The 26,493-nt window shown below is 56.9% G+C and overlaps 1 protein-coding gene across 1 annotated transcript in view; it reads left to right on the forward strand.

The window, feature by feature from the left end:
• NOTCH3 (notch receptor 3) overlaps nt 1-26,493 on the forward strand; it is a 33,614-nt gene that overhangs the window by 1,611 nt on the left and 5,510 nt on the right. The window contains exons 2-31 of the mRNA XM_045082632.1: nt 1,135-1,213; nt 4,753-4,895; nt 4,975-5,313; nt 5,403-5,525; nt 5,611-5,844; nt 6,450-6,605; nt 6,699-6,884; nt 7,543-7,656; nt 8,064-8,177; nt 8,739-8,972; nt 9,070-9,180; nt 9,658-9,850; nt 9,927-10,078; nt 10,298-10,411; nt 10,869-11,024; nt 12,002-12,227; nt 12,650-12,851; nt 12,989-13,142; nt 13,580-13,764; nt 14,306-14,438; nt 14,525-14,782; nt 14,863-14,981; nt 15,349-15,914; nt 17,325-17,657; nt 19,123-19,277; nt 19,377-19,599; nt 20,564-20,648; nt 23,459-23,621; nt 24,738-25,042; nt 25,297-25,444. Of these exons, the coding sequence (XP_044938567.1) occupies nt 1,135-1,213; nt 4,753-4,895; nt 4,975-5,313; nt 5,403-5,525; nt 5,611-5,844; nt 6,450-6,605; nt 6,699-6,884; nt 7,543-7,656; nt 8,064-8,177; nt 8,739-8,972; nt 9,070-9,180; nt 9,658-9,850; nt 9,927-10,078; nt 10,298-10,411; nt 10,869-11,024; nt 12,002-12,227; nt 12,650-12,851; nt 12,989-13,142; nt 13,580-13,764; nt 14,306-14,438; nt 14,525-14,782; nt 14,863-14,981; nt 15,349-15,914; nt 17,325-17,657; nt 19,123-19,277; nt 19,377-19,599; nt 20,564-20,648; nt 23,459-23,621; nt 24,738-25,042; nt 25,297-25,444 (5,703 nt within the window). The remainder of the gene's footprint in view (nt 1-1,134; nt 1,214-4,752; nt 4,896-4,974; nt 5,314-5,402; nt 5,526-5,610; nt 5,845-6,449; nt 6,606-6,698; nt 6,885-7,542; nt 7,657-8,063; nt 8,178-8,738; nt 8,973-9,069; nt 9,181-9,657; nt 9,851-9,926; nt 10,079-10,297; nt 10,412-10,868; nt 11,025-12,001; nt 12,228-12,649; nt 12,852-12,988; nt 13,143-13,579; nt 13,765-14,305; nt 14,439-14,524; nt 14,783-14,862; nt 14,982-15,348; nt 15,915-17,324; nt 17,658-19,122; nt 19,278-19,376; nt 19,600-20,563; nt 20,649-23,458; nt 23,622-24,737; nt 25,043-25,296; nt 25,445-26,493) is intronic.

Below are 26,493 nucleotides of genomic sequence, written 5' to 3' on the forward strand. Positions count from 1 at the left end.
GAGACACACAGCTGTGTACCATATGAATAGGGCTCACGTGCATGGGCACCCGTGCACACATAGATGGCGCAGGCATTTGTACACGCATGTACTTCGAGCACACGCACACATGGCTCACATGGCCTGCTGTTCATTGAGGCCGGCAGTCTGTGTCACATATCTCCTACTGTGAGTTCCCAAACACCCACAGGCCCTTGTCTGGGCGGTAGTGTCCTGTCTCTCCCTGTCCCCTGAGGAAGGGGACACATGCCATGTTGTCCTCTTCGCGTGTCCAGCTCAACTTATGTGTCTCTCCCTCTCTCTCTCTGTACTTCTCTGCCTTCTCTCTGTGTCGGCTGCTTCTAGTTTCCTTGTGTCTGTCTCTGTTTTTCTCTGTCTCTCTCCGTCTCTTTCCATCTCTCCATCTGTGACACACACACACACACACACACAGAGGTCCCACACCTGCCGACATACGCAGTTCTCCACTAGCTCACACCCAGCCGCGTCTGGCACAGACCAGTCTGGCAGGACAGTTAGACTGCCACGCCCCAGAGGGACACAGCCCTCAGGGATGAGGACGCTGGACCGGGCAGCACATGCCTACTGCCAGCTGCCCCTCCCTTCAACCCACACTCTATCCCTGCAGCATCCAGTGCTGGCTGGGCGTGGGGTACAGGCCTTAGCCCCTCTCACCAGAGTACCACACAGCTCTGCCCAGCTGGCCCAACATCAGGCCAACAAAGACCCAGGGGCCCAGGCCTCCTCGCCCCTGCCCTCTCCATTACCCTGGGATCTGGGCACACAGCCCCGGACCTCCCTTCAACGCTCAGCACCCTCACTTCCTGCCTCTGCACCCCCCATTCTGGCAGCTTCCTGAGTCCCCACATCTGGCACAAGTCAGCACCTCCTCCTGCCCGCCCCTGCCTTGTGGTTCCCAGGGCTTGAGCTGGCAGGGACAGCTGCAGCCCCAACAGCTGGAGCCGGGGCGGGGGGCCGTGGGAACTGGGGATGCGGGGGCTCCATGCACCCACAGAGACACCCCCAGCCCGTTGCAGCTGTTGCCTGGGGGAGGGAAGGATGGACTTTGTCACTCTGAGCTGGGGTTCCTGGGTGCCTGACTGACCCCCCCAATTTTCCTTTGCCCCCACACAGCACCTCCTTGCCTGGACGGAAGCCCGTGTATGAATGGAGGTCGTTGCACCCAGCTGCCCTCCCGGGAGGCTGCCTGCCTGTGAGTGCCTGGCTCTGTGCCATCAGTGGGTCCTGTGTGGGGAGGTAGTCTGTCTTCTTCCCTTGCCTCTGTGTCCACCACCAACGCCTCTACCACTTCCTACATGTGTATGGCTCGGGTAACCTCTTGTTCCCCATTGGAATTGAGCAGGGTTAAGAAGTGAGGAAGGTTAAGAGCAGGGGCTCTGCAATTTGCCTGGCTGGGGTTCAGATCCCACATCGTGTTGCTGACTGCCTGGGACCTATACCCTTTAAGCTTTGGTGTCCTGGTCTGGAAAACAGGCACATTAAACCCCACTTCACAGAGTTCTTGGCTGCCTGAGGTAATGTGTAAAGCCTCTGATGGAGGTAGTTATTATTCAATCAACAGATCTTCAGGGACCAATGGCTTGGCAATAGTGGGCACACCAATTGCATCTTCCCATGTCTCGACCTTTAGTGGCGGGCATACAGGGGGCTGTAATACAGCTCTGCAATGTCCCTTTCTTGTTGTGTGACCTTGGGTTAGTCACTTCTCTCTGGATCTCAGAAATAGGGGCACTTCCCCCTGGCTTGTGACCATGAAGGGGCTAAGAATTCAGTTGTTAGATAATATAGGGAAAGGCAGAGGGTTGACGTTGCTGAGCAGAGGCTGGGAAAGAACTGAGCAGAGGGAGACAGAACTCAGTTTGAATTCTGGGCTCTGGGATACCTTGAGCAAGTGCTTTGAGCTCTCTGAACCTCAGTTTTTGCATCTGGAAATGGGGCAATCATAGTCCCTCTTTAATGGGGTTGACTATAAAGATTAAGAGACCCTTCATGGGATGAACTCAGTGTAATGCTCAGCGAGCAGTAAGTGCTCTATAAATAGGGAAGAAGATGATGATGAAGATTAGTAGGGGCACAGGTAATACGTGCCATAAAGGTGAACGTCTCAAGGTTTTGGGGAAATGGGTAGGTCCTTTTATAATATCTGTTGTTAGTAATAGTAGCCATTGATTGATTCATTAATGTATTCATTTATTCAACAACAAATTGAATGTGTGTGCCAAGCTGGGCGGGTCTGGGGTGACTTTTGATCCCGGAGAGCCCCTTTGAAGTTACACACGCGCTTTGACTGGAGCCCACTGGGGCTCACCCAGGTGGGGACTTAGCCTTGCCGAGCGGGTTCCTCGGGTTAGGAGTCTGCGTTGGTGGGGGTGGGGGAAAGTGTGACCTTATCTGGAACCACTCACCTGGGAGGCGGAGCCGCGGGGCCTGGCGCCTGCGCAGTGGAGCTCAGCACCTGGAATACAGCCGACAGGTGAACGCTGCCGCGGCTGCTCCGCCCCTCAACAGGTGAATCACCAGCGCGCGCGGCGGCCCGGAGCCCGGATTCCCCGGAGTGGAGCGGGCTGTTCCGCGAGCTGGGCCGTGAGAACCACTCCCCACGGGCCCCCCAATCTCCTTCAAGGTTCCAAATACTCGTGTCTTTTCAGGAACGTCCCAATATGTCACTTCCCCACGAATCCCCCCTTAGCCTCTTCCTCAAAGTAGCCTTCCAAGGCAATGTCTCTGTCTCCCAGTTCTCGCCGCACCCCCTCCCCTCCCCTCCACCGCTCTCCCCTCTCCTCCCCTCCTACCGACCCCCAACCAAGAGTGTTCTTCCCCCTCTCGGCTCCCCCAAAGCCCTGGCTGCGAGGCGGGGCGCGGGCGGAGGCTGGAACCGGCCCGACCGGTCGGCGGGGGAGCGGGGCGCAGAGCGTGGGAACCCGCCCGGGGCGTCGGGAGGGGGCCGCGCGGCCGCGCCCAGCCTGGCGGTGGGACCGGCAGTCCCCCGCGCCCGGCGCAGCGCGCCCTCTCTCGGCCCGCAGTAGTGACGGACGTCCTCACCCTGCGGGGCTGTGGGAAGGGGGCTGGGAGCCTGGCCCTCCCTTCTCAACACCATTGGCACCCCTGCCCTGCCGTGCCCCGGCCTGTTTCGCTGGGGGCCGGGGTGGGGGATCTTGTGGGTGACGCTAGGAACTGAGTCAGCTGCCTGAGGTTAGCCCCAAGCGGCTGGGATTAGCTAGAGGGAGGGAACGCGCCAGGGGTGGGCAGCGTCGGGGCGGGACCTTGGACCCTCTTGCCAGTCTAAACCCTTCCCTCCCACCCCTCCAGTGTCCCTCCGTCCCTCCTCTGCCTCCGGAGGTTTCCAGTCTTAAGGCCAACCGCCTTATTTCCTTCCTACTCAAGGTTTTCTTGGGGAGTTTGGGGAAGGGGCTGCAGGCCGGAGGGCTCTCTCCCAGTCAGAGGGCACCAGCACGGCGTCCACCTCCTCCTCCCAGTGGCAGGAAGGGATGTCTGAGTTACACTCTCTCTCCACATGAGAGCTACCCATCTGTGAACTGAGCTGTGGATTTGGGTCTGAATGTTTGCCAGGCCAGTATGTGGAAATGGCTGTCCTGCTGTGTTATCTGTGTATGTTTCTGAGTCTCTCTGTGCCAGAGTGGTTGTCTTCTGGAGTCTGAGACTTTGCATTTGCTATTCCCTCTGCCTGGAAGGCTCTTCCTTACACAACCCCATGCCCCTCTCCCTTACCTTCTTCAGTCCAAAAAGACCATGTTTGCCTGCCTTCCTTACTCATCTCCCTCATCCTGTGTCCTAGTTTCCTGGCTACCATAACAAACCACCAAACACTGGGTGGTTTAAAGAAGAGAAATTTATTCTCACAGTTCTGGGGGTCAGAAGTCCGAATTCCAGGTGCTGGCAGCCCCGCCATCTGCAGGGCCTTTCCAAGAGAATCCTTCCTGGCCTCTTCCATCTCCTGGCAGCTCCAGGAGCTCCTGGGCTTGTGGGTGCAACACCCTGTGTCTGCTTCTGTCTTCCACTTGGCCTTCTCTTCTTTCTCCCATATCTCCCTCGGCCAGTGGATTTGGGGGCCCATTTGGAAAATCCAGGATGATCTCATCTTGTTATCTGTCACTTAGTTACCTCCACAATAAGGTCAGAATCACAGGTTCTGGGACATGGGCATTTCTTTCCTGGGGCCATGACTCAAAACCCACTGAACTGGGGTGCCTGGGTGGCTCAGTGGGTTAAGCTTCTACCTTCGGCTCAGGTCTTGGTCTCAGGATCCTGGGATCGAGCCCCACGTTGGGCTCTCTGCTCAGCGGGGAGTCTGCTTCCCAAACCTCTCTCTATCTGCCTGCCTCTCTGCCTACTTTTGATCTCTCTCTGTCAAATAAATAAATAAATAATTAAAAAACAAAACAACAACCCGCTGAACTCTTCATGGCCCTTACCACCCCATGCTGGCATGTTATCTCATTCATGATTTGTGTATCTTCTCTTTGCCCAGCTTGGTTGTGAGCATAAAGAGGGTGGGGATGACTTTTAATGTGTTTGCGACTGTATTCCTATTGTTAAGAACACAGTAGTTAGTCAGTGAATGTTGGTTGCATGAATAAACGGGCGTGCCTGATTGTTGGGCTACTTGCATGTGTATTTCTTGCTGTCACGTGTGTGTTTCTCTGTGTCTGGGATGCTTCTGCCTGGTACCACCCTAGTACTTCCCTAATACTAAGCTATCTCTGCCTACAGGTGCCCGCCAGGTTGGGTGGGTGAGCGATGCCAGCTGGAAGACCCTTGCCATTCGGGTCCCTGTGCTGGCCGGGGCGTCTGCCAGAGCTCCGTGGTGGCAGGCACCGCCCGGTTCTCCTGCCGCTGCCCCCGTGGCTTCCGAGGTAAGGGATGGTCTGGAGGGAAGCCCAAGCCAGTCAAGCATGTGAACAGCCCAAGCTCACCCTCTTCTGGTCCCTCTAGGTCCCGACTGTTCCCTACCGGACCCCTGCCTCAGCAGCCCCTGTACCCACGGTGCCCGTTGCTCGGTGGGGCCCGATGGCCGGTACATCTGCTCCTGCCCGCCTGGCTACCAGGGCCGCAGCTGCCAAAGCGATGTGGATGAGTGCCGGGTGGGAGGGCCCTGCCGCCACGGTGGCACCTGCCTCAACACACCTGGTTCTTTCCGCTGCCAGTGCCCAGCTGGCTACACGGGGCCACTGTGTGAGAATGCTGCCGTGCCCTGCGCCCCCTCACCGTGCCGTAACGGGGGCACATGCAGACAGAGTGGCGATTTCACCTATGACTGTGCCTGCCTTCCTGGTGAGGACGCTGTGCCCTGGGGAGGCAGCAGGAGTGCAGGGACAGCGGGCCGCCTGGCAGTGACGGTCTTTGCTTTCCTCCCCTGCTAGGGTTCGAGGGCCAGAACTGTGAAGTCAATGTGGACGACTGTCCAGGGCACCGGTGTCTAAATGGGGGGACATGTGTGGATGGCGTGAACACCTACAACTGCCAGTGCCCTCCTGAATGGACAGGTGAGCAGCAGGGCTGAAGAGAGCCAGGTGGCAGACCTTGGGTGGGTGTGCAGCGGGTGTGGACTGCTGTGTCTGTGTGCCACAGGCCAATTCTGCACGGAGGATGTGGATGAATGTCAGCTGCAGCCCAACGCTTGCCACAATGGGGGCACCTGCTTCAACACTCTGGGTGGCCACAGCTGTGTGTGTGTCAATGGCTGGACCGGCGAGAGCTGTAGTCAGAATATCGATGACTGTGCCACGGCTGTGTGCTTCCATGGGGCCACCTGCCATGACCGTGTGGCCTCATTCTACTGTGCCTGTCCCATGGGCAAGACTGGTGAGTGGCTGTTTTCCTTATAGGGAGCAGGGAGCCATTGATGGTTCTATAGTGAGAGCAGGGATGGAGTCTGACTTGAGTGTTAGAGTGATTTGGGGTACAGGGTGAGCCTGAGAGGGGTCTAAGGAGATGCTGGCCCACAGTCCAGGGCAGGAGCCATGGGAATAGAGAGCTACCTGTGACTGAGAAAGAGATGGGACCTTTGCAAGCGGCCACGGTCAGGGAAGGTGTTTGGGAGGGGGACTTGGATATGGAGGACAGGGCGAGTCAGGCAGAAGATACCGCAGAGGCAAAGACTTGAGAGTATGTAATTAGAAAAGGAGTCAACATATTTTAAAACAGTGTGTGGATGTTTCCAACTCATTTTCGAGTGGTTCCGAAATACAACAACAACAACATAAAGCTTATGAGAGTTGAATCTAGGTGGTGGGCGTGTGAATCAACTTTGCTGTACATTTGAAAATTTTTATAATAAACAATTGGGGAAAATAGCTCCTAAATACACTGCACGTTGATAGAAACAAAAGACAAAACAGTATGTGGCGGATGTGAGACCTTTGGCAGAGCTGGAGGGTCCCTCCCGAACTCTGCCAAACGTCTTCCAGGGCTTCTATGTCACCTGGATGACGCCTGCGTCAGCAACCCCTGTCACGAGGATGCTATCTGCGACACGAACCCCGTGAATGGCCGGGCCATCTGCACCTGTCCACCAGGCTTCACCGGCGGGGCGTGTGACCAGGATGTGGATGAGTGCTCTATTGGTGAGGGGGGGTGTGTTGTCTGAGGGTTGGGAGGGAGGGGAGAGGTGGGTCCTTAGCCACCCACACTCACACTGGCCTTGCTTCCTCCTGCAGGCGCCAACCCATGTGAACACCTCGGCCGGTGCGTGAACACACAGGGCTCCTTCCTGTGCCAGTGTGGCCGTGGCTACACTGGCCCGCGCTGTGAGACTGATGTCAACGAGTGCCTATCCGGGCCCTGCCGCAACCAGGCCACATGCCTTGATCGAATAGGCCAGTTCACCTGCATCTGCATGGCAGGTGCGTGGCGGGTGTGGCTAGGGCGGAGCCTGAGGCTGGGGGCGTGGCAAGGGAAGCCTGCAGGTCACGACACCTCCCTCCCCCTTTCCTGGTGAAACTGTCTGGAATGGAACCCTGAGATGAGGTGGAGGCTGGGCCAGAGTAGCAGCTTTGTGCATGGCTGGGGCCACGGTCAAAGGGAGTCTGTAGAACCTCCGATGGGCTGGGACTGGAGTCTGTGCCTTAGGACCCACTGGGGGGCGGGAGATGATACGAGGGCCGGACCCGGAGCTGGAGTGGGTCAAGGTGGAGCCTGCAGACAGTCTTGCACTAACCCTGAGATGTGATGGAGGCTGGGCCCAAGGTTACGTGGGTGCAGGGCCTGGTACCCGAGGACCCGGTAGAGTGTGAGGACTGCAGAGGGAAGAGAGTGGTCTGAAGGGAAGGCCCATAGGGAGGCTCATAAGCTTTGGCCGTTGGGATCCACAGTTGGGTGAGGTCCATCAAAAGGTCAAAAGCTGAATCTGGGATTGGCCCTGGGGGGTGGGGATGGGGAAGGCCAAGCAAGGCTCAGAGGAACCGTCGTCTTCGGGTAGGAAAGGGATTACCTTCCCATGTGCTCTCCCTTTAGACCAGAAGCTAACCCGCACTGCCCTAATCCCCCTCCCTCACTCCCCAGGCTTTACAGGCACCTATTGTGAGGTGGACATGGATGAGTGTCAGAGCAGCCCGTGTGTCAACGGTGGGGTCTGCAAGGACAGAGTCAACGGCTTCAGCTGCACCTGCCCCTCGGGTGAGGACCCTGGGCCCGGGAGCCTGAAGGAGACAGGTCCCTGCAGAGGCAAAGGCTCTAGGGGAGCCCTCTAAGACCATGTTAGTGGATAACTTTCATAACAGAAACCACGTGCTATGAAAAACCTTGAAATTAATTTAAAACCAAGTTGGGGTGCCTGGGGGACTCCGTCGGGTTAAACCTGATTCTTGATCTCAGCTCAGGTCTTGGTCTCGGGCTTGAGTTCAAGCCCTGCGTTGGGCTCCACACTGGGCATGGAGCCTATTTAAAAAACAGACAACACACACGCACATTAAAAACTAAGTAAATGATCATCCCACTCATCCCACCCAAACAAGGCAGGGCTGGCACGGGGTGACGTCTCTGACCCTATCTGGGCCTCTGCCCATCCCACTTCCCACCCTAAGGCTTCAGTGGGGCCATGTGTCAGCTGGATGTGGATGAGTGCGCGAGCACACCCTGCCGGAATGGAGCCAAGTGTGTGGACCAGCCGGATGGCTATGAATGCCGCTGCGCAGAGGGTGAGAGAGGGCCAATGACAGGCCAGCAAGAGTCTGGGGGCAGGATGGGGGGGGGCCAAGGCAAATAACAGTCTTGGACAATTTGGGGGCAGGGCTACAGCAAGGCAGGACTCGAGAGAGCCAATGACAGAGCCAGGGGGTGGAGCCAATGATGGACGTAAGCAGTGGTAAGGCTAGGAGTGGGGCCAATGGGTCTGCCAGAGAAGGGGTGCACTTTGGTAGAGGGGGAGTGTCCAAATCCCCCTACACCCAGGCACTTCCCATGTGTCCCTATTTCCAGTCCAGAGTGGGAAGTGAGGCGGAACAGGGCTGATAGGGTAAAGACTGGAGGAGAGATTGCGGTTGGGGATGGGATTTATCTGTGCAAGTGTCTTGGCCAGGGGCGGGCGAGTCCTGGAACTTGTGGCTAGAGGGAGTCAAGGGGCGGGGCCTGAATAGAGCCCACCTCCTGTTGGCTAGATGGGCAGGGCCTGAGGTAGAGCTGGGCGAGGATTGGTCCGAGGCCACGGCTGCGGGCAGAACCTTGGCAGGTGGGTGGAGCCTGACCCTCTGGTCCTCCAGGCTTTGAGGGCACGCTGTGTGAGCGCAACGTGGATGACTGCTCCCCGGACCCGTGCCACCATGGGCGTTGTGTGGACGGCATTGCCAGCTTCTCGTGCGCCTGCGCCCCGGGATACACAGGCACACGCTGTGAGAGCCAGGTGGACGAGTGCCGCAGCCAGCCCTGCCGCCACGGAGGCAAATGTCTAGACTTGGTGGACAAATACCTCTGCCGCTGCCCTCCTGGCACCACAGGTGGGGCTGGAGGCCGGGTTGGGGCAGGAAGGGCACAGAGGCTTTGGGAATGGTGCCCCTGGCGGGACTCAGTGGTGGCCGTGTTCCCTCTCCCCAGGAGTGAACTGTGAGGTGAACATTGATGATTGTGCCAGCAACCCCTGCACCTTTGGAGTCTGCCGCGATGGCATCAACCGCTATGACTGTGTCTGCCAGCCTGGCTTTACAGGTGGGCAGGTGGCTGCCATGGGAACAGGGTCTTTATAGGCTGAGAGGGTGAGGATGAAAGTACTCTGTTCTTAGTTGAGTTTGCCCCTCTCTTTGCATTTGCTTGTCCAATGAGATTGTCCACACTTAGCCCTGAGGTTGTGCTCTCTCCCACTGGACTGAGGTTGTCCCCATATCAGCTCAAGGTTATCCTGGAACACAGATGAGGGTCCAGTCTCAGGTATCGTGTTTCTGCATAGGGCCAAAGTAATCCTTGGTGAAAATGAAGGTGATTTCATGGAAGTCTGGGGACAAGTATGATCTGGGGGCAGCTCTGGGTTGAGGCGCTGGCTGTCTTAATCTGTACAAGAGCTGATGTGTTATGAAGGTGAGATTGGTCTTGCTCGAGGGTGTGGCCATGCTAAATGAGGCAAGGTTGCCTTTCCCTGTTGGCACCATCGTCCTTGTCCTGGGATGAGGTTGCCTTCGTGCTCTCCAGGGCCCCTTTGCAACGTGGAGATCAACGAGTGTGCGTCCAGTCCGTGTGGTGACGGAGGCTCCTGTGTGGATGGGGAAAATGGCTTCCGCTGCCTCTGCCCTCCTGGCTCCCTGCCCCCACTCTGCCTTCCTGCGAGCCATCCCTGTGCCCAGGATCCTTGCAGTCATGGTGTCTGCCACGATGCGCCCGGAGGGTGAGGACTCTCCCCGACTCCTGAACCCTTGCTGTGTCCCTGCCCATGGGCATGCCCTGACTGCCTTCCCCTCCAGGTTCCGCTGTGTGTGTGAGCCTGGCTGGAGTGGTCCCCGATGCAGCCAGAGCCTGGCTCGAGATGCCTGTGAATCCCAGCCCTGCCGGTCTGGTGGCACCTGCACCAGTGATGGAATGGGCTTCCACTGTGCCTGTCCCCCTGGTGTACAGGGTGTGTGTCCCCACGTTCCCACCCCAGGCTCGCCCTCCCCACTTCTTCCTGCTCATTTCCTTTCTGCTCCACTCCCCCTCCTCTGCATTTGGCTTTTTTCCCCTTTTCCTCCCCTATCCTCCCCGGGAGATTTGGAGGTGGGTAACAAGGTGGGGACCCTGGAAGGAGATGGGGAAGAGGAATCTGTCGAGACTATCTCACTCTGCCTGCCCGCCACAGGTCATCAGTGTGAACTGCTGTCCCCCTGTGCCCCAAACCCCTGTGAGCACGGGGGCCACTGCGAGTCTGTCCCTGGCCAGCTGCCTGTCTGCTCCTGCCCCCCTGGCTGGCAAGGTACATCACCTGCTTCTTTCTCCTCCTCCTCACCTCCTCTGCACCCCTGCTGCATAGTGGGTGGTGCTGGGGACCCAGAGGGAAACATGTTCTTGGCCCTGTTTTTTGAGGGGGCTTCTTTTTAGGAAGGGACCAAGCTGAACACAGACACTTGCAACCGTGTGGTCGGTTCTGGAGAAGATGAAGGGATACGGGAGTGGGGAAGCTAGGATTCAGGCCGAGGGTTTGGGGACAGCTCCCTGGAGGGGCAGACCTCAATCAGAAAGCCTTCACTACCCACTGAAATAAGGCAAGGCAGTTTAGGAACAGCATGTGCAAAACAGCCAGAGGCAAATGGCCACACACTTTGTTCTTGTATTCACCCCCTCAGCCTTCCAGTTCTTCCTGAGGGCCAGGTACTCTCAGGCTCTGCCCTGCCCCCTCTAACCCTGGATGTTACCTCGCTCCTCATCCCTAGGCCCACGATGCCAGCAGGATGTGGACGAGTGTGCTGGGCCCTCCCCCTGTGGCTCCCATGGTACCTGCACCAACTTGGAGGGGAGTTTCAGCTGTACCTGCCACAGGGGGTATAGTGGGCCTTCCTGTGACCAGGACATCGATGACTGTGACCCCAGTGAGTTCAGGGGAGACCCGGGGGGGAGGGAGGGGCTGCTCTAGTGAGCACATTCCTCAAGCCCATACTATGTGCTCAGCACTGAGCTTTCTTGTTCACTCTTCTCTCACTTTCCCCATTTTATTCTTGAAAACTGAGGTCCCAAAGAGGTTAGGTGGCTTGCCCAAGGTCACGAAGGGAGAGGGATGAGGTGGGATCTGAGCACAGGTCTGTCTGAAGCCTGTAGGCTGCCTCTGGCAACAAGCAAATTAACGTTATGTGGAAAGTATGACATGATAGACCCCGAGTGAGTGCTCCAGGAGCACTGTCTGAGAGGCCAGTAACGTAAGCCACATATACACATAAAATTTTTCTAGTCGCCACATTGAAAAAGTAAAAAAAAAAAAAGTTAAATTTAATATTAAGAATATTAATATAATAAATAAATATATAAATAAATAATATCAATAAATAATAAATAAATATTTTATTTAAACATTTAAAGTGTTATTTTAACATGTAATCAATATCAAATTATTGAGCTCTTTTACATTCATTTTTGTTTTCATATGAAGTCTTCAAAATCAGAAATCTAGTGTTTATTCGACTCTTATAGCCCATCCCAATTTGGGTCAGCCACATATCAAGGGCTTACTAGATACACGAGGCCAATGACCACTCTACTGGCTAGCACAGGTCTGGAGGCCTTCAGTGCTGTGCCCAGGAATTGAATAGACACATCTAGCAGCATGCGCTTGGCAGCTCAAAGGGACCTTTTGGCTCCCCCATCTCTCTCTTCCTTGCACATAGGTGAGGCTTCCAGATAAGGGAGGGGATGAGGCCACAGAGGGGACAGAATTTGATCCCTCTGACCAAATGTGCCCCTCCCAGTTAAGCCTGGTTTCCTCTTGAGTTCCCTCTATGAAAGGCATGGCTGGGTCAGGTTGAGCTGATGGAGGGCGAAGTGTATGACCAGGGCTTCTCTCTTTGGACCTTAGACCCCTGCCTGAATGGTGGCTCCTGTCAGGATGGCCTGGGCTCCTTTTCGTGCTCCTGCCTTCCTGGTTTCGCTGGTCCCCGCTGTGCCCGAGATGTGGACGAGTGTCTGAGCAGCCCCTGTGGCCCAGGCACATGCACTGACCACGTGGCCTCCTTTACCTGCACCTGTCCACCTGGTTATGGCGGTTTCCACTGCGAGCAGGATCTACCAGACTGCAGCCCCAGGTGCGTGGGGTCCCTACTAGGAGCTTGGGGACCCTAGCATGGGATGGGGTTTGGAACATGAGAAGGGGTGGGGACAAGAAGAGGGTTCTTGGCTTGGCACGCACCTCACAGCTCTGATCTGTGATGAGCAGTGTCCGGGAAGGGTTAGGGTTAGGGCATCTGTTTGGAGGTCACCTTAGGGACTCTGGTCCGGAAAGGAGCGAGGCCAGGTCAGGGCGGGGCCTCCACATGGCTCCCACCGTAGCTCTGAAGTACTTGGTAAGTTGGGGCTAAGGGACAGGAAGGGGCAGGACCTCTGCTAGGGCTGCAGCTTCTTGGGGGGGGGGGGGTCACAGAAGAGTGCCCTTTTGGCGTGGGGAGGGGCCAGGAAGGCGGGGCCTGCATGGGGGCAGAGCCTGACCCATTCCTCACTTCCCCTCTAGCTCCTGCTTCCACGGTGGGACCTGCGTGGACGGCGTGAACTCGTTCAGCTGCCAGTGCCGTCCGGGCTACACGGGTGCACACTGCCAGCACGAGGCTGACCCCTGCCTCTCTCGGCCCTGTCTGCATGGGGGCGTCTGCAGTGCTGCCCACCCTGGCTTCCGCTGCACCTGCCCAGAGGGCTTCACCGGCGCGCAGTGCCAGGTGGGCGGCGTCACCGGGGGCCTGCGGGAGGAATTTGGAGGGCTGGTCTAGGGTAGGGGCCTGCCTGGGACCCTGGAGAAGCTGGGGTGCGGTCCTCGGGGGTCCTTGAGCGCTGACGCTGACAGCTTCCCCTCCAGACGCTGGTAGACTGGTGCAGCCGCGCGCCCTGTCAGAACGGGGGTCGCTGTGCCCGGACCGGGGCCACCTTCTACTGCCTTTGCCCCCCGGGGTGGAGCGGCCGCCTCTGTGACATCCGGAGTCTGCCCTGCAGGGAGGCTGCAGCCCAGATGGGTGAGGGGGAGCACAGAGGCTGGGTGTGGGGCTCCAGAGGGTGTGTGTGCACAGACTTCTTGCTAACGAGAATCCAGCAAAGCTATGGTAGAGCATATGGGCGGGATGGGGTGTGTGGCTGAGTTTTTGTGGATGTGTAATGTGGGGCAGCTGGCCAGTGCCAGGATGGTGGATGCCTCTGTCACCATGAGGTAGCTGGGATGACATCGTAGCAGGGATGAGGTAGCTGTGTGTGACTGAGCTAGGGTGGACAGCAAAGGTGTGGATATGTGTTTGTGTGACAGTGTCTGAGACCGTGCCAGTTTGGAGGGCTGACAACCCAGTGGGGTGTGTGTGAGACCCTGGTGACTGATGCCAGCAGGGGTGTTTGGTGATGCTGTGAGCGATGCAGTCAGGAAGGAGCCAATACGTGATTGACCCTGCTCTCCTCTGCGCAGGGGTGCGGCTGGAAGAGCTGTGTCAGACAGGTGGGCAGTGCGTGGACAAGGACAATTCCCACTACTGCGTGTGCCCAAAAGGCCGCACGGGCAGCCACTGTGAGCAGGAGGTGGACCCCTGCTCAGGCCAGCCCTGCCAGCATGGGGGCACCTGCCGAGGCTACATGGGGGGTTATGTGTGTGAGGTAAGGGGCACCCAGACTTGGGGAGAGGGGAGCTAGTCATGCTGTGTGTCTGTGACCTGGTGTGGGTGTGTTGCATGTCTGGTTTTTGCTTTTGTGTCTTTGGGTATAATCTTGTGGGTGTATTTATTGGTTGATCTGAGAGACTTTCTGTCTGTCTGGGTGTGCCTCTGTCTTCGGTTGTTTTCTAGATGTATCTCTGTATTCCTCCATATACCCTGCCCTTTAGGTGTGAATGCACATGCTGGTGTCCCAATGCATCTCTGGTTGTATGTGTCTTGGGTACATCTGGATGTTTCTCCTGTGTGTCTATCCTGTGCATTTGTGTGTGTGTGTCCTTCTGCACTGGCTGTGTCTCTAACCCTCTGTGACTGGGTGTGTTTCCTTGTACTGTGTGTGTGTGTATGTGTGTGTTTCTGTACACGGGGCATGGCTCTCTGTGTTGGATGAGACTGTAGGTCCTCTTGTTCTGTGATCTCTGTGTCTTCCTGGGGAGTATCTGTGTCCCTCTGGGCTTAGAGGTCCCTGTCTCACATCGCTGCAGTGTCCAGCTGGCTACACAGGGGACAGCTGTGAGGATGATGTGGATGAGTGTGCCTCCCAGCCCTGCCAGCACGGGGGCTTCTGCATCGACCTTGTGGCCCGTTATCTTTGCTCCTGCCCCCCAGGAACACTGGGTATGCCAGGGCCAGGGTTGGGGGACAGGATGGGAGGCTAGGTCTCTGTCCCCTCCTGACTTCCCCCCCATCCTCCCCTCCCCAAGGTGTGCTCTGTGAGATTAATGAGGACGACTGTGGCCCAGGCCCACCCCTGGACCAGGGCCCCCGGTGCCTGCACAATGGTACCTGCGTGGACCTGGTGGGGGGCTTCCGCTGCAGCTGCCCCCCCGGGTACACTGGTTTGCGCTGTGAGGCGGACATCAATGAGTGTCACCCGGGTGCCTGCCACGATGCACACACTCGGGATTGTCTGCAGGACCCAGGTGGGGGCTTCCGCTGCATCTGCCGTCCAGGCTTCACAGGTAAGCATCCGAGGCGGCTGCCCTGGGACCCTGCCTGTGTTCCTACCCTGTGGCTGACCCGCCAGCTCCTGCTTGTCTAGGTCCCCGATGTCAGACTGCCCTGTCTCCCTGCGAGTCCCAGCCCTGCCAGCATGGAGGCCAGTGCCGTCCCAGCCCAGGCCCTGGGGGTGTGCTGACATTTACCTGTCATTGCACTCCGGTAGGTCACATCCCTGTCTCTGGGAGAGGAGGGGGAGCATGGCCTTTTTGGAGGGCGTGGCTTTAGGGGAGGAGAGGTGGAAGGGAAGGGGGTTCCTGAGAAATACTGAAAATAACTGGAGAGAGAGAGAGAGAGAGAGAGAGAGACTGTGTGTGTGTGTGTGTGTGTGTGTGTGTGTGTGTTGCGGGGAGGCACAAGTTCGGAGGCATGGCCTGGGGGGGGGGGGCGGGAGGAGGGGCTTCTCTGCTAGGGGTGAGGTTGAGCGGGACCTGGGGAGATTGGAGGCTCAATCTTCCGAAGCCTTGACCCTATCGTTCTTTCTCTCTTCTCCACCTTTCCAAATCCCTCGCTCCCTCTCTTTCCCCAGCCGTTTTGGGGCCCGCGTTGCGAGCGGGTGGCGCGCACCTGCCGGGAGCTGCAGTGCCCGGCGGGCGTCCCGTGCCAGCAGACGGTCCGTGGGCCGCGCTGCGCCTGTCCCCCAGGACTATCGGGGCCCGCCTGCCGGGGCGCGCGGGGGTCGCCTCCGGGGGCCGCCAACGCCAGCTGCGTGGCCTCCGCGTGCCTCCACGGGGGCTCCTGCCGCCCCGCGCCGCTCGCACCCTTCTTCCGCTGCGCGTGCGCGCCGGGCTGGGCCGGACCAAGGTGCGAGGCGCCCACGGCGGCGCCCGAGGCCCCGGAGGAGCCCCTGTGCCCGAGCGCCGCCTGCGAGGCCAAGAGCGGGGACAAGCGCTGCGACCGGGAGTGCAACAGCCCGGGCTGCGGCTGGGACGGCGGCGACTGCTCGCTGAGCGTGGGCGACCCCTGGCGGCAGTGCGCGGCGCTGCAGTGCTGGCGCCTCTTCAACAACAGCCGCTGCGACCCCGCCTGCAGCTCGCCCGCCTGCCTCTACGACAACTTCGATTGCCGCGCCGGCGGCCGCGAGCGCACCTGCAAGTGAGCCCCTCCGTCTGTCTGTCTGTCCGTCGTCCCTCGGACCGGTCCGTTCGACCGCTCGCCGGTTTGTGTCTTCTCCGTGTGTCGGCCCCACCTGCGCATCTGTGGGCCCTGCCTCTCTCTCTGCTGCTTCGCTGGCTTAATGTCAGTCCATCTTTAGACTGTCCGTAGGATGTCCACTCCTTCGCCCTCAGTTTCCTCGTGGACCCTGTCTGCCCGTCTGAGTGCTGTTGGTCTGTCTGTGCGGCTCATCTGCCCACCCATGTGCCACTGCTCTCTGTCCCTCCGACCACACACGACATGACCTGTCCGTGTTGTGTCTTTCTTTCTACCTGCGCACTCCATCTGCCTCTCCCCCTGCTCCCCGTGTCCTGTTTGTCCATCTTTGGACTTTGTTCTGTCCATCCGTGAATTCCTTTCGTCCCTCAGCACACCCAAATGTCTGTCTACTTCTTTTTTTTTTTTTTTTTAAGATTTTTAAAGATTTTATCCATTCATTTAAAAGAAGGGAGAGCATGCGCGGAAGCTGGGTGAGGGGAGGGGCAGAGGGAGAAGCAGACTCCCCGATGAGCCGGGAGCCTGACGGGGGACTTGATCCCAGGCCCCTGAGATCATAACCTGAGCTGAAGGCAGATGCTTGACTGACTGAGCCACCCAGGTGTCCCTGTCTACACCTCTTCTGGTCCATTCTTGGACCTCATCTGTCCATCCCTCTGCTCTGCCTCTTTTGTCCCTCTGTCTGCCTAGAACGCTTCCCTCACTTTTATCTCCCTGTCTTTATTACCCTGACTTTCCTCCTCACTCACCGTGCCCCAGACACCCTGGCCTCTGCCATTTCTCAGATACCTTAGGCTTGGTTGCACCTCAGGGTCTTTGCACTGCACTGGCTGTTCCCTCTGCCAGGAATCCTCTGCCCTCAGGAAGCTACATGGCTCCTTCCTCACCTCCTTCAAGCCTTCACTCCAACAGCAGTCCCTTCTCAGTGAGCTCCTCCCTGGCCACCTCCAATACTTCCCCTGCTTTATTTTCCTCGTTAGCCTTTAATTCCCATAGTATCCTGCATATGTGTGTGTTTATATTCAGCTTTTTCTGATGTGTAATTGAAATGCTCTGTATTCTGCTGCTCATTCATCTCTTTCAATGCCTGTCTCTGCCCACTGGAATGCCTGCTGTCCCTGGGCGGGCATATTTCTGGATGCCTACAGCAGGCATCTGTCCATAGTTATTTGCTACTAGTTACTGAAGAAGGAACGGCTGGGTTTGCAGAAGGCCTGACACCTGTCGGATACATTCGAGCCCTCTCTGCTCTCACCGTCTGTACCCCTTGTGTCTCTGGAGTCTGGGTCCTCTCTGGGGCGTGTGCGGGGGTGTTGGACGATTCTGACCGCACTCCTCTCTCTCTTCCCCCAGTCCCGTGTACGAGAAGTACTGTGCAGACCACTTTGCTGATGGCCGCTGTGACCAGGGCTGCAACACGGAGGAGTGCGGCTGGGACGGGCTGGACTGTGCGGGTGAGGTGCCCGCCCTGCTGGCCCGCGGCGTGCTGGTGCTCACCGTGCTGCTGCCGCCCGAGGAGCTGCTGCGCTCCAGCGCCGACTTCCTGCAGCGGCTCAGCGGCATCCTGCGCACCTCGCTGCGCTTCCGCCTGGACGAGAACGGCCAGGCCATGGTCTTCCCTTACCATAGGCCGGGTCCTGGCTCCGAGTCCCGGAACCGGCGCGAGCTGGCCCCGGAGGTGATCGGGTGCGTGCTGCACTGGAGGAGCCGCGGGGGCCCTTGAGGGTGCTGGTCGGGGAGGGGAGGGTCCCCGCTCCTCAGGGCTTATGGGTTTCACTTCCCTTAACATCTTGGGGAGCCTTCTTGGTGATGTGACCTGCATGTCCCACCTTCTGCACCTCTGTCATCTGGGGCTGGGTCATTGTTTGCTTGGGGAGGAGGTGGTCTTGGGAGGGGGCTTGGCCTCCACCCACTATGTGCAGGTGCCACCCCCCCACCCTGCCAAGATGTGACAGAAGTGCCTCTGAATACCAGAAAGGGTCCTCTGGAGAGCAGAGTGGTTAAGGGCATGTGTAGTTTTTGCCTTTTTTTTTTTTTTAGAAATGGAAAACAGAATTTTCCTGAGGGTGGCCTGGGAGGGAAGCCAGAAGGGAGGTGTGGCCTCTGAGCAGGCAAGGGGCCCTTGGCCAAGGAGGGCTGGATTCTAGAGATGGAGGGTAGGGGCTCTGACAGGGACAGTTGGCGTGGGGGAGTGGATGGAGTCTGGCTGACCTACCGGTCCCTGGATGCTCCCTGGGTGTGGTGATAGGGTCTCTGGGCAGCGGGGGCAGGGGTGTGTGTCTCACCCAGAAAAGGACACAGGGTGATAAACAGGGATCATAGGCTTGCAGAATCTGAGGAGTCTGGGGTATTGTAGAGGTCCCCCCTCCAGGAGACAGGCAAGGCTGAAGGCACAGATGAGAAAGACAAAAGGGTGTTGAAGCCATGGGAGGGACTCACAGAAGTGGAGACAAAAGAATGACTTGGGGACACAGAGACCCAGGGATTGGTTGAGGGAAATCAGTTCACAAAAGAGGAGAGGGAGCAGCCAGAGAGCTAGGATGGCATCTCAAGGTGAGAGGGAGTTTGGAGAGTCTGAGATGGGGATTCAGACGTCTGTGCCGCAAGGAAGGGTGCTCTCAGGAGAGAGGGAAGGAGGGAAGCAGGGGGAGGCAGGAAGGGGTCTCCGTCTGGCCTCAGTGCCATTCTTCAGGGAACTCTAGAGCGCAAATAACACCCCGAGTCAGTCGCCCCCTTGAGACCGGAGGGCCACTGTGTACACCCTGTATCAGCCAGTCCTGGGCTGAGGGCTGCCCTAAGGGGTGTCACCTCCCAAGTGAAGAGGTCGCCACTTTGCTGAGGTCCATTTCCTGGAGTAGAGGCGGCTGTCAGCTGTTAGAAGCTGGAGACTTGGGTGTGCACCGACGGCATCCACTAGAGATGTTGACGTGAAAACAGTGCCCACTGGATTTGTGGTCAGGGGACCCTGGTGGCCACAACAGGACTGGTTTCGGGGCGTTAGTGGGGTTCGGTGCCAGACTGGGGGCATGTGGGCCCTGACAACATGGTGAGAGGAGAGGGCTCTTCTGAGCCCCCCGGGGTCGGGGCTCCGGGCCTGGCTGACGGCAGGTGCGCCGTGGAACCTGCCTGTCCTTCCCTCGTACCCCTGCAGCTCTGTGGTGATGCTGGAGATCGACAACCGGCTGTGCCTGCAGTCGCCCGAGAATGACCACTGCTTCCCGGACGCCCAGAGCGCGGCGGACTACCTGGGAGCGCTGTCGGCCGTGGAGCGCCTGGACTTCCCGTACCCGCTGCGGGCCGTGCGGGGTGAGGCCCGGCCTGGTGGGTGAGGAGGGTGGCCTTGGGGCTCCGCGGGGGTGGAGGGGGCCGGGCCTGTGCTCGAGCCCCCCTGCTTCCCGCCCCCAGGGGAGCCGCTGGAGCTGCCGGAGCCAAGCGTGCCGTTGCTTCCCCTGCTGGCTGCGAGCGCGGTCTTCCTGCTGGTCATCCTCGTCCTGGGGGTCATGGTGGCCCGCCGCAAGCGTGAGCACAGCACCCTCTGGTTCCCCGAGGGCTTCGCGCTCCACAAGGATGTGGCTGCTGGCCACAAGGGCCGGCGGGAGCCTGTGGGCCAAGACGCGCTGGGCATGAAGTAAGGACCCTGGCCGCTCCCCGTGCCTGACTGTGGGGCCGCTTGGGAGCCCTTGAGCCCCCTGACTCTAACCTCTCATCCCAAGCAGACCCTAACTTCAGATTCCAGCCAGGACCTCAGGGCTCATCCCCTTAACAACTGACTGACTCGGTGATCCCTGGGGGCCACCCTGGACTCATGACCCTCTGACTTCTTTTCCTGTATCTCAGTTTCCTTGACCCCAACCCTGACCCTGACCCTGACCCCACCGTGACCCTGCCCTGATCCTGGCCTCCCGAACTTCACCGTGATACTCAAATTTGTGGGCCTCATGATCCCTGTCTGTACCTCAATCTCTTACTGACCCGTGGCCCTATCCTCTATGGCCCCCAAGTACCGCCTCTGGCTCTAACTCACCCTGACCTTTGACTTCATTCTGACCTTGGCACTGGGTCTCGCCTCCAACTCCCTGATGTGTCCCTCAAGACCTCCAACCCCATCCTGACCTAACCCCTGAATTGACCCCTCTCCTGTGACCTCATGACCTCCTGATTCCTACTACAACCTCCTTGATCCTGGCTTCATCTCTCACCTGTGGTGAGGATAACTCCATCCTCATGACTCCTGATGTCATCTTCTGTAATCCCTGCTGCATGCCTGTGACCTTCATCTATCCCATAGCCCACTGTCCTGACCCTGACCCCACTCCTTGCCCAATTCTACCTTAAGATCCTGGCTGCCACCCATCGTAACTTCTGACTATCCCCCACTGTGACCTTGACTTCATCCTACATCCCCCTCTTTGGACCCTGTATCTTGACCCTGTCTCCTGTGCCTACTGACCCAGGACCCCAGAACCCAGACCCAGACCCAGACCCAGACCTGGCCTCTGGGAGCTCTTCTCTGACCCCGCCCCCGATCCGCCTTTCAGGGTGCACATCCCCACTGTCTCCTCTCTCCTACCCCCTTTCAACTGTCCCCACAGGAACATGGCCAAGAGCGAGAGTCTGATGGGGGAGGTGGCCACAGACTGGATGGATACGGAGTGCCCAGAGGCTAAGCGACTGAAGGTGGTGCCCCTTTCTCTGATTCCTGCCCTCAGGGTCCTGGGTGGAGGTCCCGATGGCCAGGGGGAGAGTCAGGGGGAATCTCTGCTCTCCCCAGCTCTGGGGAACAGTCATGGCACCCGCCCCATCTTGCCCCTCTCTAACCAGGCCTCTGCTCCCAGGCCAAGGTGGGATCTTCCTGGAGGGGAGCCCCCGGCCCAGAGAGAAACTCTGCTTTCTCTCTGCTGGGTCCAACTCTGTCCAGCGTGTGCAGGCCGAAAGTGCTCCTAGAGGGTTTTAAACACCATGTCCTCTGCTGGGGCCACACCCGTGGGGTCTTTGTTAGCTTGGGCTGCCGTTATGAAATACCACAGACTGGGGGACTTATCAGCAGATCTTTATTTTCTCACAGTTCTGCGGGCTGGAAGTCCCAAGGTCAAGGTGCCGGCAGGGTTGGTTCTTGGCGAGCTCTCTTCTGGGCTCTTTGACAGTTGCCTTCTCATGGGTCCCCATGAACGCACGCATTCTTCTGTGGGCCTGGAGGGGGAGAGCCCTGGTGCTTCTTCCTTTTCTTACAAAGATATCAATCCTATTGCATTAGGGCTACACTCTTATGCTCTTGCGTCACCTTAATTACCTCCTTAAAGGTCCCACATCCAAATATAGTCATGTTGGAGGTTAGGGCTTCCACATATGACTTTTGGGGGAGCACAGTTCTGTCTGTAACAGGTTCCTGCTAGCATTTCCTTCTACTTGCTGAATGTCTTGAACACACACAAGCATCTTATTTCATCTTTATGAGGATCCTATAAAGCAGCTATTAATATACACCTCAGTTCTCAGCTGCCTCTCCCTGCCTAGAGGCAGTTCTCAGCCTGCCTCTCCCCTTTATTTATGAGAGAGAGAGCGCGAGAGAGCGAGAGTGCACACACAAGTGGGGGAGGGGCAGAGGACAAGGAGGAGAGAATCTCAGGCAGACCGGGCTGAGCGTGGAGCCCATCCTGGGGTTCAGTTTCTCCACCCTGAGACTGGGACCTGAGCCAAAACCAAGAGTCTGTTGCTTAAGTGACTGAGCCACACGGGCACCCTTAACCTAGATTTTAATGTTCATGAAAAGAGACATATGTTACAATCGACACCTGAAGAAATCTGTTCACCTCAGGCTTTTCTTTTTCATTCTTATCCCAAAGTGGATATTAAGTAGATAGTGCAATATATTTTTTTAAGCAAAATATGTTTTTATAAAGATTTTTTTAAAAGATTTTTTAAAGATTTTATTTATTTATTGGACAGACAGATCACAGTAGGCAAAGAAGCAGGTGGGGGGGGGGAAGCAGGCTCCCTGCTGAGCAGAGAGCCCAATGCGGGGTCCATCCCAGGACTCTGGGATCATGATCGGAGCCGAAGGCAGAGGCTTTAACCCACTGAGCCACTCAGGCGCCCCCACAATATTTTTTTTTTTAAGATTTTATTTATTTATTGGACAGAGAGATCACAAGTAGGCAGAGAGGCAGGCAGAGAGAAGAGGGAAGCAGGCTCCCCGCCGAGCAAAGAGCCTGATGTGGGGCTCGATCCCAGGATCCTGAGATCATGACCAGAGCCAAAGGCAGAGACTTTAACCCACTGAGCCACCCAGGTGCCCCTACAATATGTTTTTGATGGCATTTTTGCATTGCAGAATGACAGCGCATTATCCTGACTTTGCTAATGAGATGCTCAGAGCTCTAGTGTGATTTGCCAGCTGAGGGACAGCTAACCAGAAAGGGTCAGGGAGGATGAGACAACTGTCCATCATCTGGCTTTCCCCTTCCATGAAATTCAACTCTCTACCTGGGTCTTTAAGCGCAGGTCTGACTTGATCAGGCTGTGTTTGGTTCCTGAAGACTCTTAAATATCCTGGCAGGCTAGTTAAGAATACTCCGTCCTGTTTCCATAACATCACTATGCCTTTTGGACCCTGAGTCTGAAATTTATCAAGCTCCTGCCAGGGGCCCAGGTGCTATGCTTGTGAAGGGAAATCGGTGCATTTGTGTATGACTGTTCTGTCCTGATACCTTATGTTCATGTTCATGGTACTGAGTAGGAGTCCCACTTGGTACCCAGAGCATCTCTCTTGATTTTCTCTTTCTCTCCCACCCAATCACCCTTTTCTCAGATTAAAATTGATCCATGAAGGACCACCCAGCCCCGCCCCTGCATTTCTTTTACCGGTGATTTATAGCTTCCAGAATGCAAGTTTTGCATTTCTTCTGTTAAATTTACTTTTAAATATTATATTCTTCTTGATATTGTTGTCATGATATTGTTCCCCTAATTTCATTTTTGGTATGTTATGTCTCGTGTATAGAGAGGTGTGTTCTGACAGGTGCTATGCTCTCTGTCTCTTCCTTGATCACCCATCTTGGGTTTCTAGCCCTCCCCACTTCCAACCCAGAGTAAAATCCCTCTTCTTCTGGAGTGTCTAGGTGGCCCAGTTGGTTAAGCAACTGCCTTGGGCTGGCGTCATGATCCTGGAATCCAGTTCTGCACTGGGCTCCCTGCTCAGCAGGGAGTCTGCTTCTCCCTCTGACTCTCTTCCCTCTCGTGCTCTCTCTCTCTCAAGTAAATAAATAAAATCTTACAAAAAAAAAAAAATCCCTGTTCTTCCTTTGAGGAGTTCTGAGCTCCAGCATGTCAATTTCCTGTTTCCGTAGGTATAAGAGAAGGAGGATATTCATGGTATCTTGGGACTGTGAGTGCATTTCCATGAGAGGAACCTGTGAGGGTGCTCAGACTGTCCCTCTAACTGTATCTCTCTCAACTCCTTGTGAGAGCCTTGGTCCTTGTGCCTCCAGGTAGAGGAGCCCGGTGTGGGGGCCGAGGATACTGTGGATTGCCGCCAGTGGACCCAACACCACCTGGTTGCTGCCGACATCCGTGTGGCGCCGGCCATGGCGTTGACACCCCCGCAGGGCGATGTGGATGCCGATGGCATGGATGTCAATGTGCGAGGCCCAGGTCAGTGACGGGGCCTCCCCGCCAAGGATGCCCCTTCCCCGTCCTGCTGTGAAAAGTTGCATCTAGGTCTGCGTTCTGGGGGAGAGTTGGCTGTGTCCAGCGTGCGTCTGTGGGGTTGTGTTTAATCAGGACTCTTGGTTGTGAGTGATAATAGCCCAGCTCAAACTAGGTGGAGTAAAACAAGGGATTTACTGGCTTTTGTAACCAGAAGCGTCATGGATTTTTGGGTCCAGGACGCACGGCCGCCCCGCTCCAGCCTGCGGAGGCGGTCCCTTGGTTGTGCGGTAGACACAAGTCTCACCGGCCTTATAAAACCTGTATTACCAGCGGCAACGGCAGAAGTTCCAGAATGACTTCTGATTGGATGGGCTAGAGTCACGTGCTCAGCCCTCAGCTAATCAGTATGCTCCGGGAGTTGGAATATGCAGATGAATTCAGGGGGCGGGGCTAAAGGCTCTCTTTGAGCCAGGGACTGGGTTTAGCGCTATCCAAGGCTGGAGGGTGGGGAATGGGGTGCGCGTGGCTCCCCTAACCAGGGCAAATGCTCACGCGGAATGTAGCAGATCACAGTATTTGGATCCTCTTGGATCCGTCTTTGCCACATTTCAGGGTAGTTCTCCCCCAGCTCATTTTGCTTTTGTTCCAAACGGCCTGCTCCTGTGGCTCTCTTTTGAAATTCCTCAAGCGACCAGGGTCTGAGCTGCCTGGGATCTTACGTCCCTGGAGTGGCTCTTACCCGGTGGGTGGGGGCGTGGGAAAGGCACAGCTCTTTCGCCTCCAGCAGTTTGAGGTACAGCTCAGCCTCCAGAGTCCCCCTTCAGGATCAGGCTGACCTAACCTCCTGGGAATTTGCCTGAGGCTGAAGGCTTGCTCCTCCCTCCCTCCTGGATACCCTCCTGCTTCCTGGATCCCCTCTCGTGACAAATCACGGAAGGGCTGCCTGTGAATCCTTCTCTGGGCTGGCTTCTGGGGTACCTGACACAGGTGTGTGTGCACGCGCCATTCCCTCTTGTGCTCCCATGTGTCCCATTTCCTCCTAATGCAGTGTCCTCAGTGGTATTCCCTGGAAAGGTCCCTGTGCCCACCTCCCTTGTGACAGACTCCTGGTCCCCACAGATGGCTTCACCCCACTGATGCTGGCCTCCTTCTGTGGGGGGGCCCTGGAGCCAATGCCCACCGAGGAGGATGAGGCAGAAGACACATCAGCCAGCATCATCTCAGACTTGATCTGTCAGGGAGCCCAGCTTGGGGCACGGACTGACCGCACAGGCGAGACGGCCCTGCACCTGGCTGCCCGCTATGCCCGGGCTGATGCAGCCAAGCGGCTGCTGGATGCGGGGGCAGACACCAATGCCCAGGACCACTCAGGGCGCACTCCTTTGCACACTGCTGTCACCGCGGATGCCCAGGGTGTGTTCCAGGTGAGATGCACCAATCCCTTTGGACTCTGGAGCTGGCACACGCATCAGACCTGGGTTTGAGCCCTCGTCCTGCAAAATACAGCTCTGTTTTTCTCATTTGGGAAGTGGCAATGTATCGTGGCTGGCAGGTAGCTGCTTCCCGAACTTTGTGGAGTCTAGGGGCTGTGGGGATTGGGGAATTCAGGGGACTTAGGGATGCTCCTGGTCCCTCTGTTAATGCCATGACCCTCCCTTCTGCATGCCTTCTCTTCTAGATTCTCATCCGGAACCGCTCCACAGACCTGGATGCCCGCATGGCAGATGGCTCCACGGCACTGATCCTGGCAGCCCGCCTGGCGGTGGAGGGCATGGTGGAAGAGCTCATTGCCAGCCATGCTGATGTCAATGCCGTGGATGAGCTCGGTAAGCTGTGGGGAGTAGCAGTGGGTGGAGGCTTTAGAGGGTGTCCCTTGGGCCCCGACTGTCATGTATGTTATGTGAATTAGGTGAATTACTTTGAGACCCAATCACTGAAACTCACATATGAGGGCTTTGACATGGACTTAAACTCACATGCTTTTTTTTTCTTTTTTCACGGCGTCCCTTAGCCCATAGGACACCTCAGTGACTTAGAAAAAGGCTGCCTTCCCCAAGGCACGTCATTTCCATCTGTTTTGTTAGAAGAACCTACTCTGCTGCCCTCTGCTGGACAGTTGGCATACTATGTTTGTGAATTAGCCAAATCCACACGTGGTATCTACCTCTGTGGAGATAGCTTGATGGCCCAGGTCCTGGCCCAAGTGGATTCACAGCAACCTGCCCTCATGGCCGGAGGATCTCACACAGATGCTCATAAGCATCCTTGGGAGCTGCTGTTCTCAACCTCTGCGCCATTTACACTAGGGGTTGAATGATTCTTTGTGAGGAGGGCAGCCCTTGCAAAGTAGAATATTATGGGCCCAGCACGCTTCCGCTGCGCGACTCTGCTGCAAAGTAGAATATTAAGTGGCATCCCTGGCCTTGACACACTAGATGCCAGCAGCATTCCACTCCCTAGCTGTGATAGCCCAGAATGTCTTCAGACATTGGCAAATGTCCCTGGGTGGGGACATCACCCCAGTTGAGAACTGTGGCTCTGGAGGACCGTTGTCCAATAGAACTTTCCATGATGATGGAGATATTCCTGGTCTGTGCCATCCATTGTGGTGGCCGCCAGCCACACTTGGTGGCTTTGGAGCTCTTGAAATGTGGCTAGGGTGAATGAAGGGCTAAATGTCTTATTTCATTTAAAAATTTTTAAAGGTTTTATTTATTTATTTCAAACACAGAGCGAGAGAGTAAGCATGAGGTGGTGGGGGGAGAGGCAGAGGGAGAGGGAGAGGCAGGCTCCCCGCTGAGCAGAGAATCCAAGGCCAGGCTTGATCCCAGGATCCCAGGATCATGACCTGAGCTGAAGGCAGATGCTTAACTGA

This window comes from Mustela putorius, unplaced genomic scaffold (genome assembly GCF_011764305.1).
Source record: "Mustela putorius furo isolate JIRA1106 unplaced genomic scaffold, ASM1176430v1.1 tig00000095_pilon_pilon_pilon, whole genome shotgun sequence".
Classification (NCBI taxonomy): domain Eukaryota; kingdom Metazoa; phylum Chordata; class Mammalia; order Carnivora; family Mustelidae; genus Mustela; species Mustela putorius.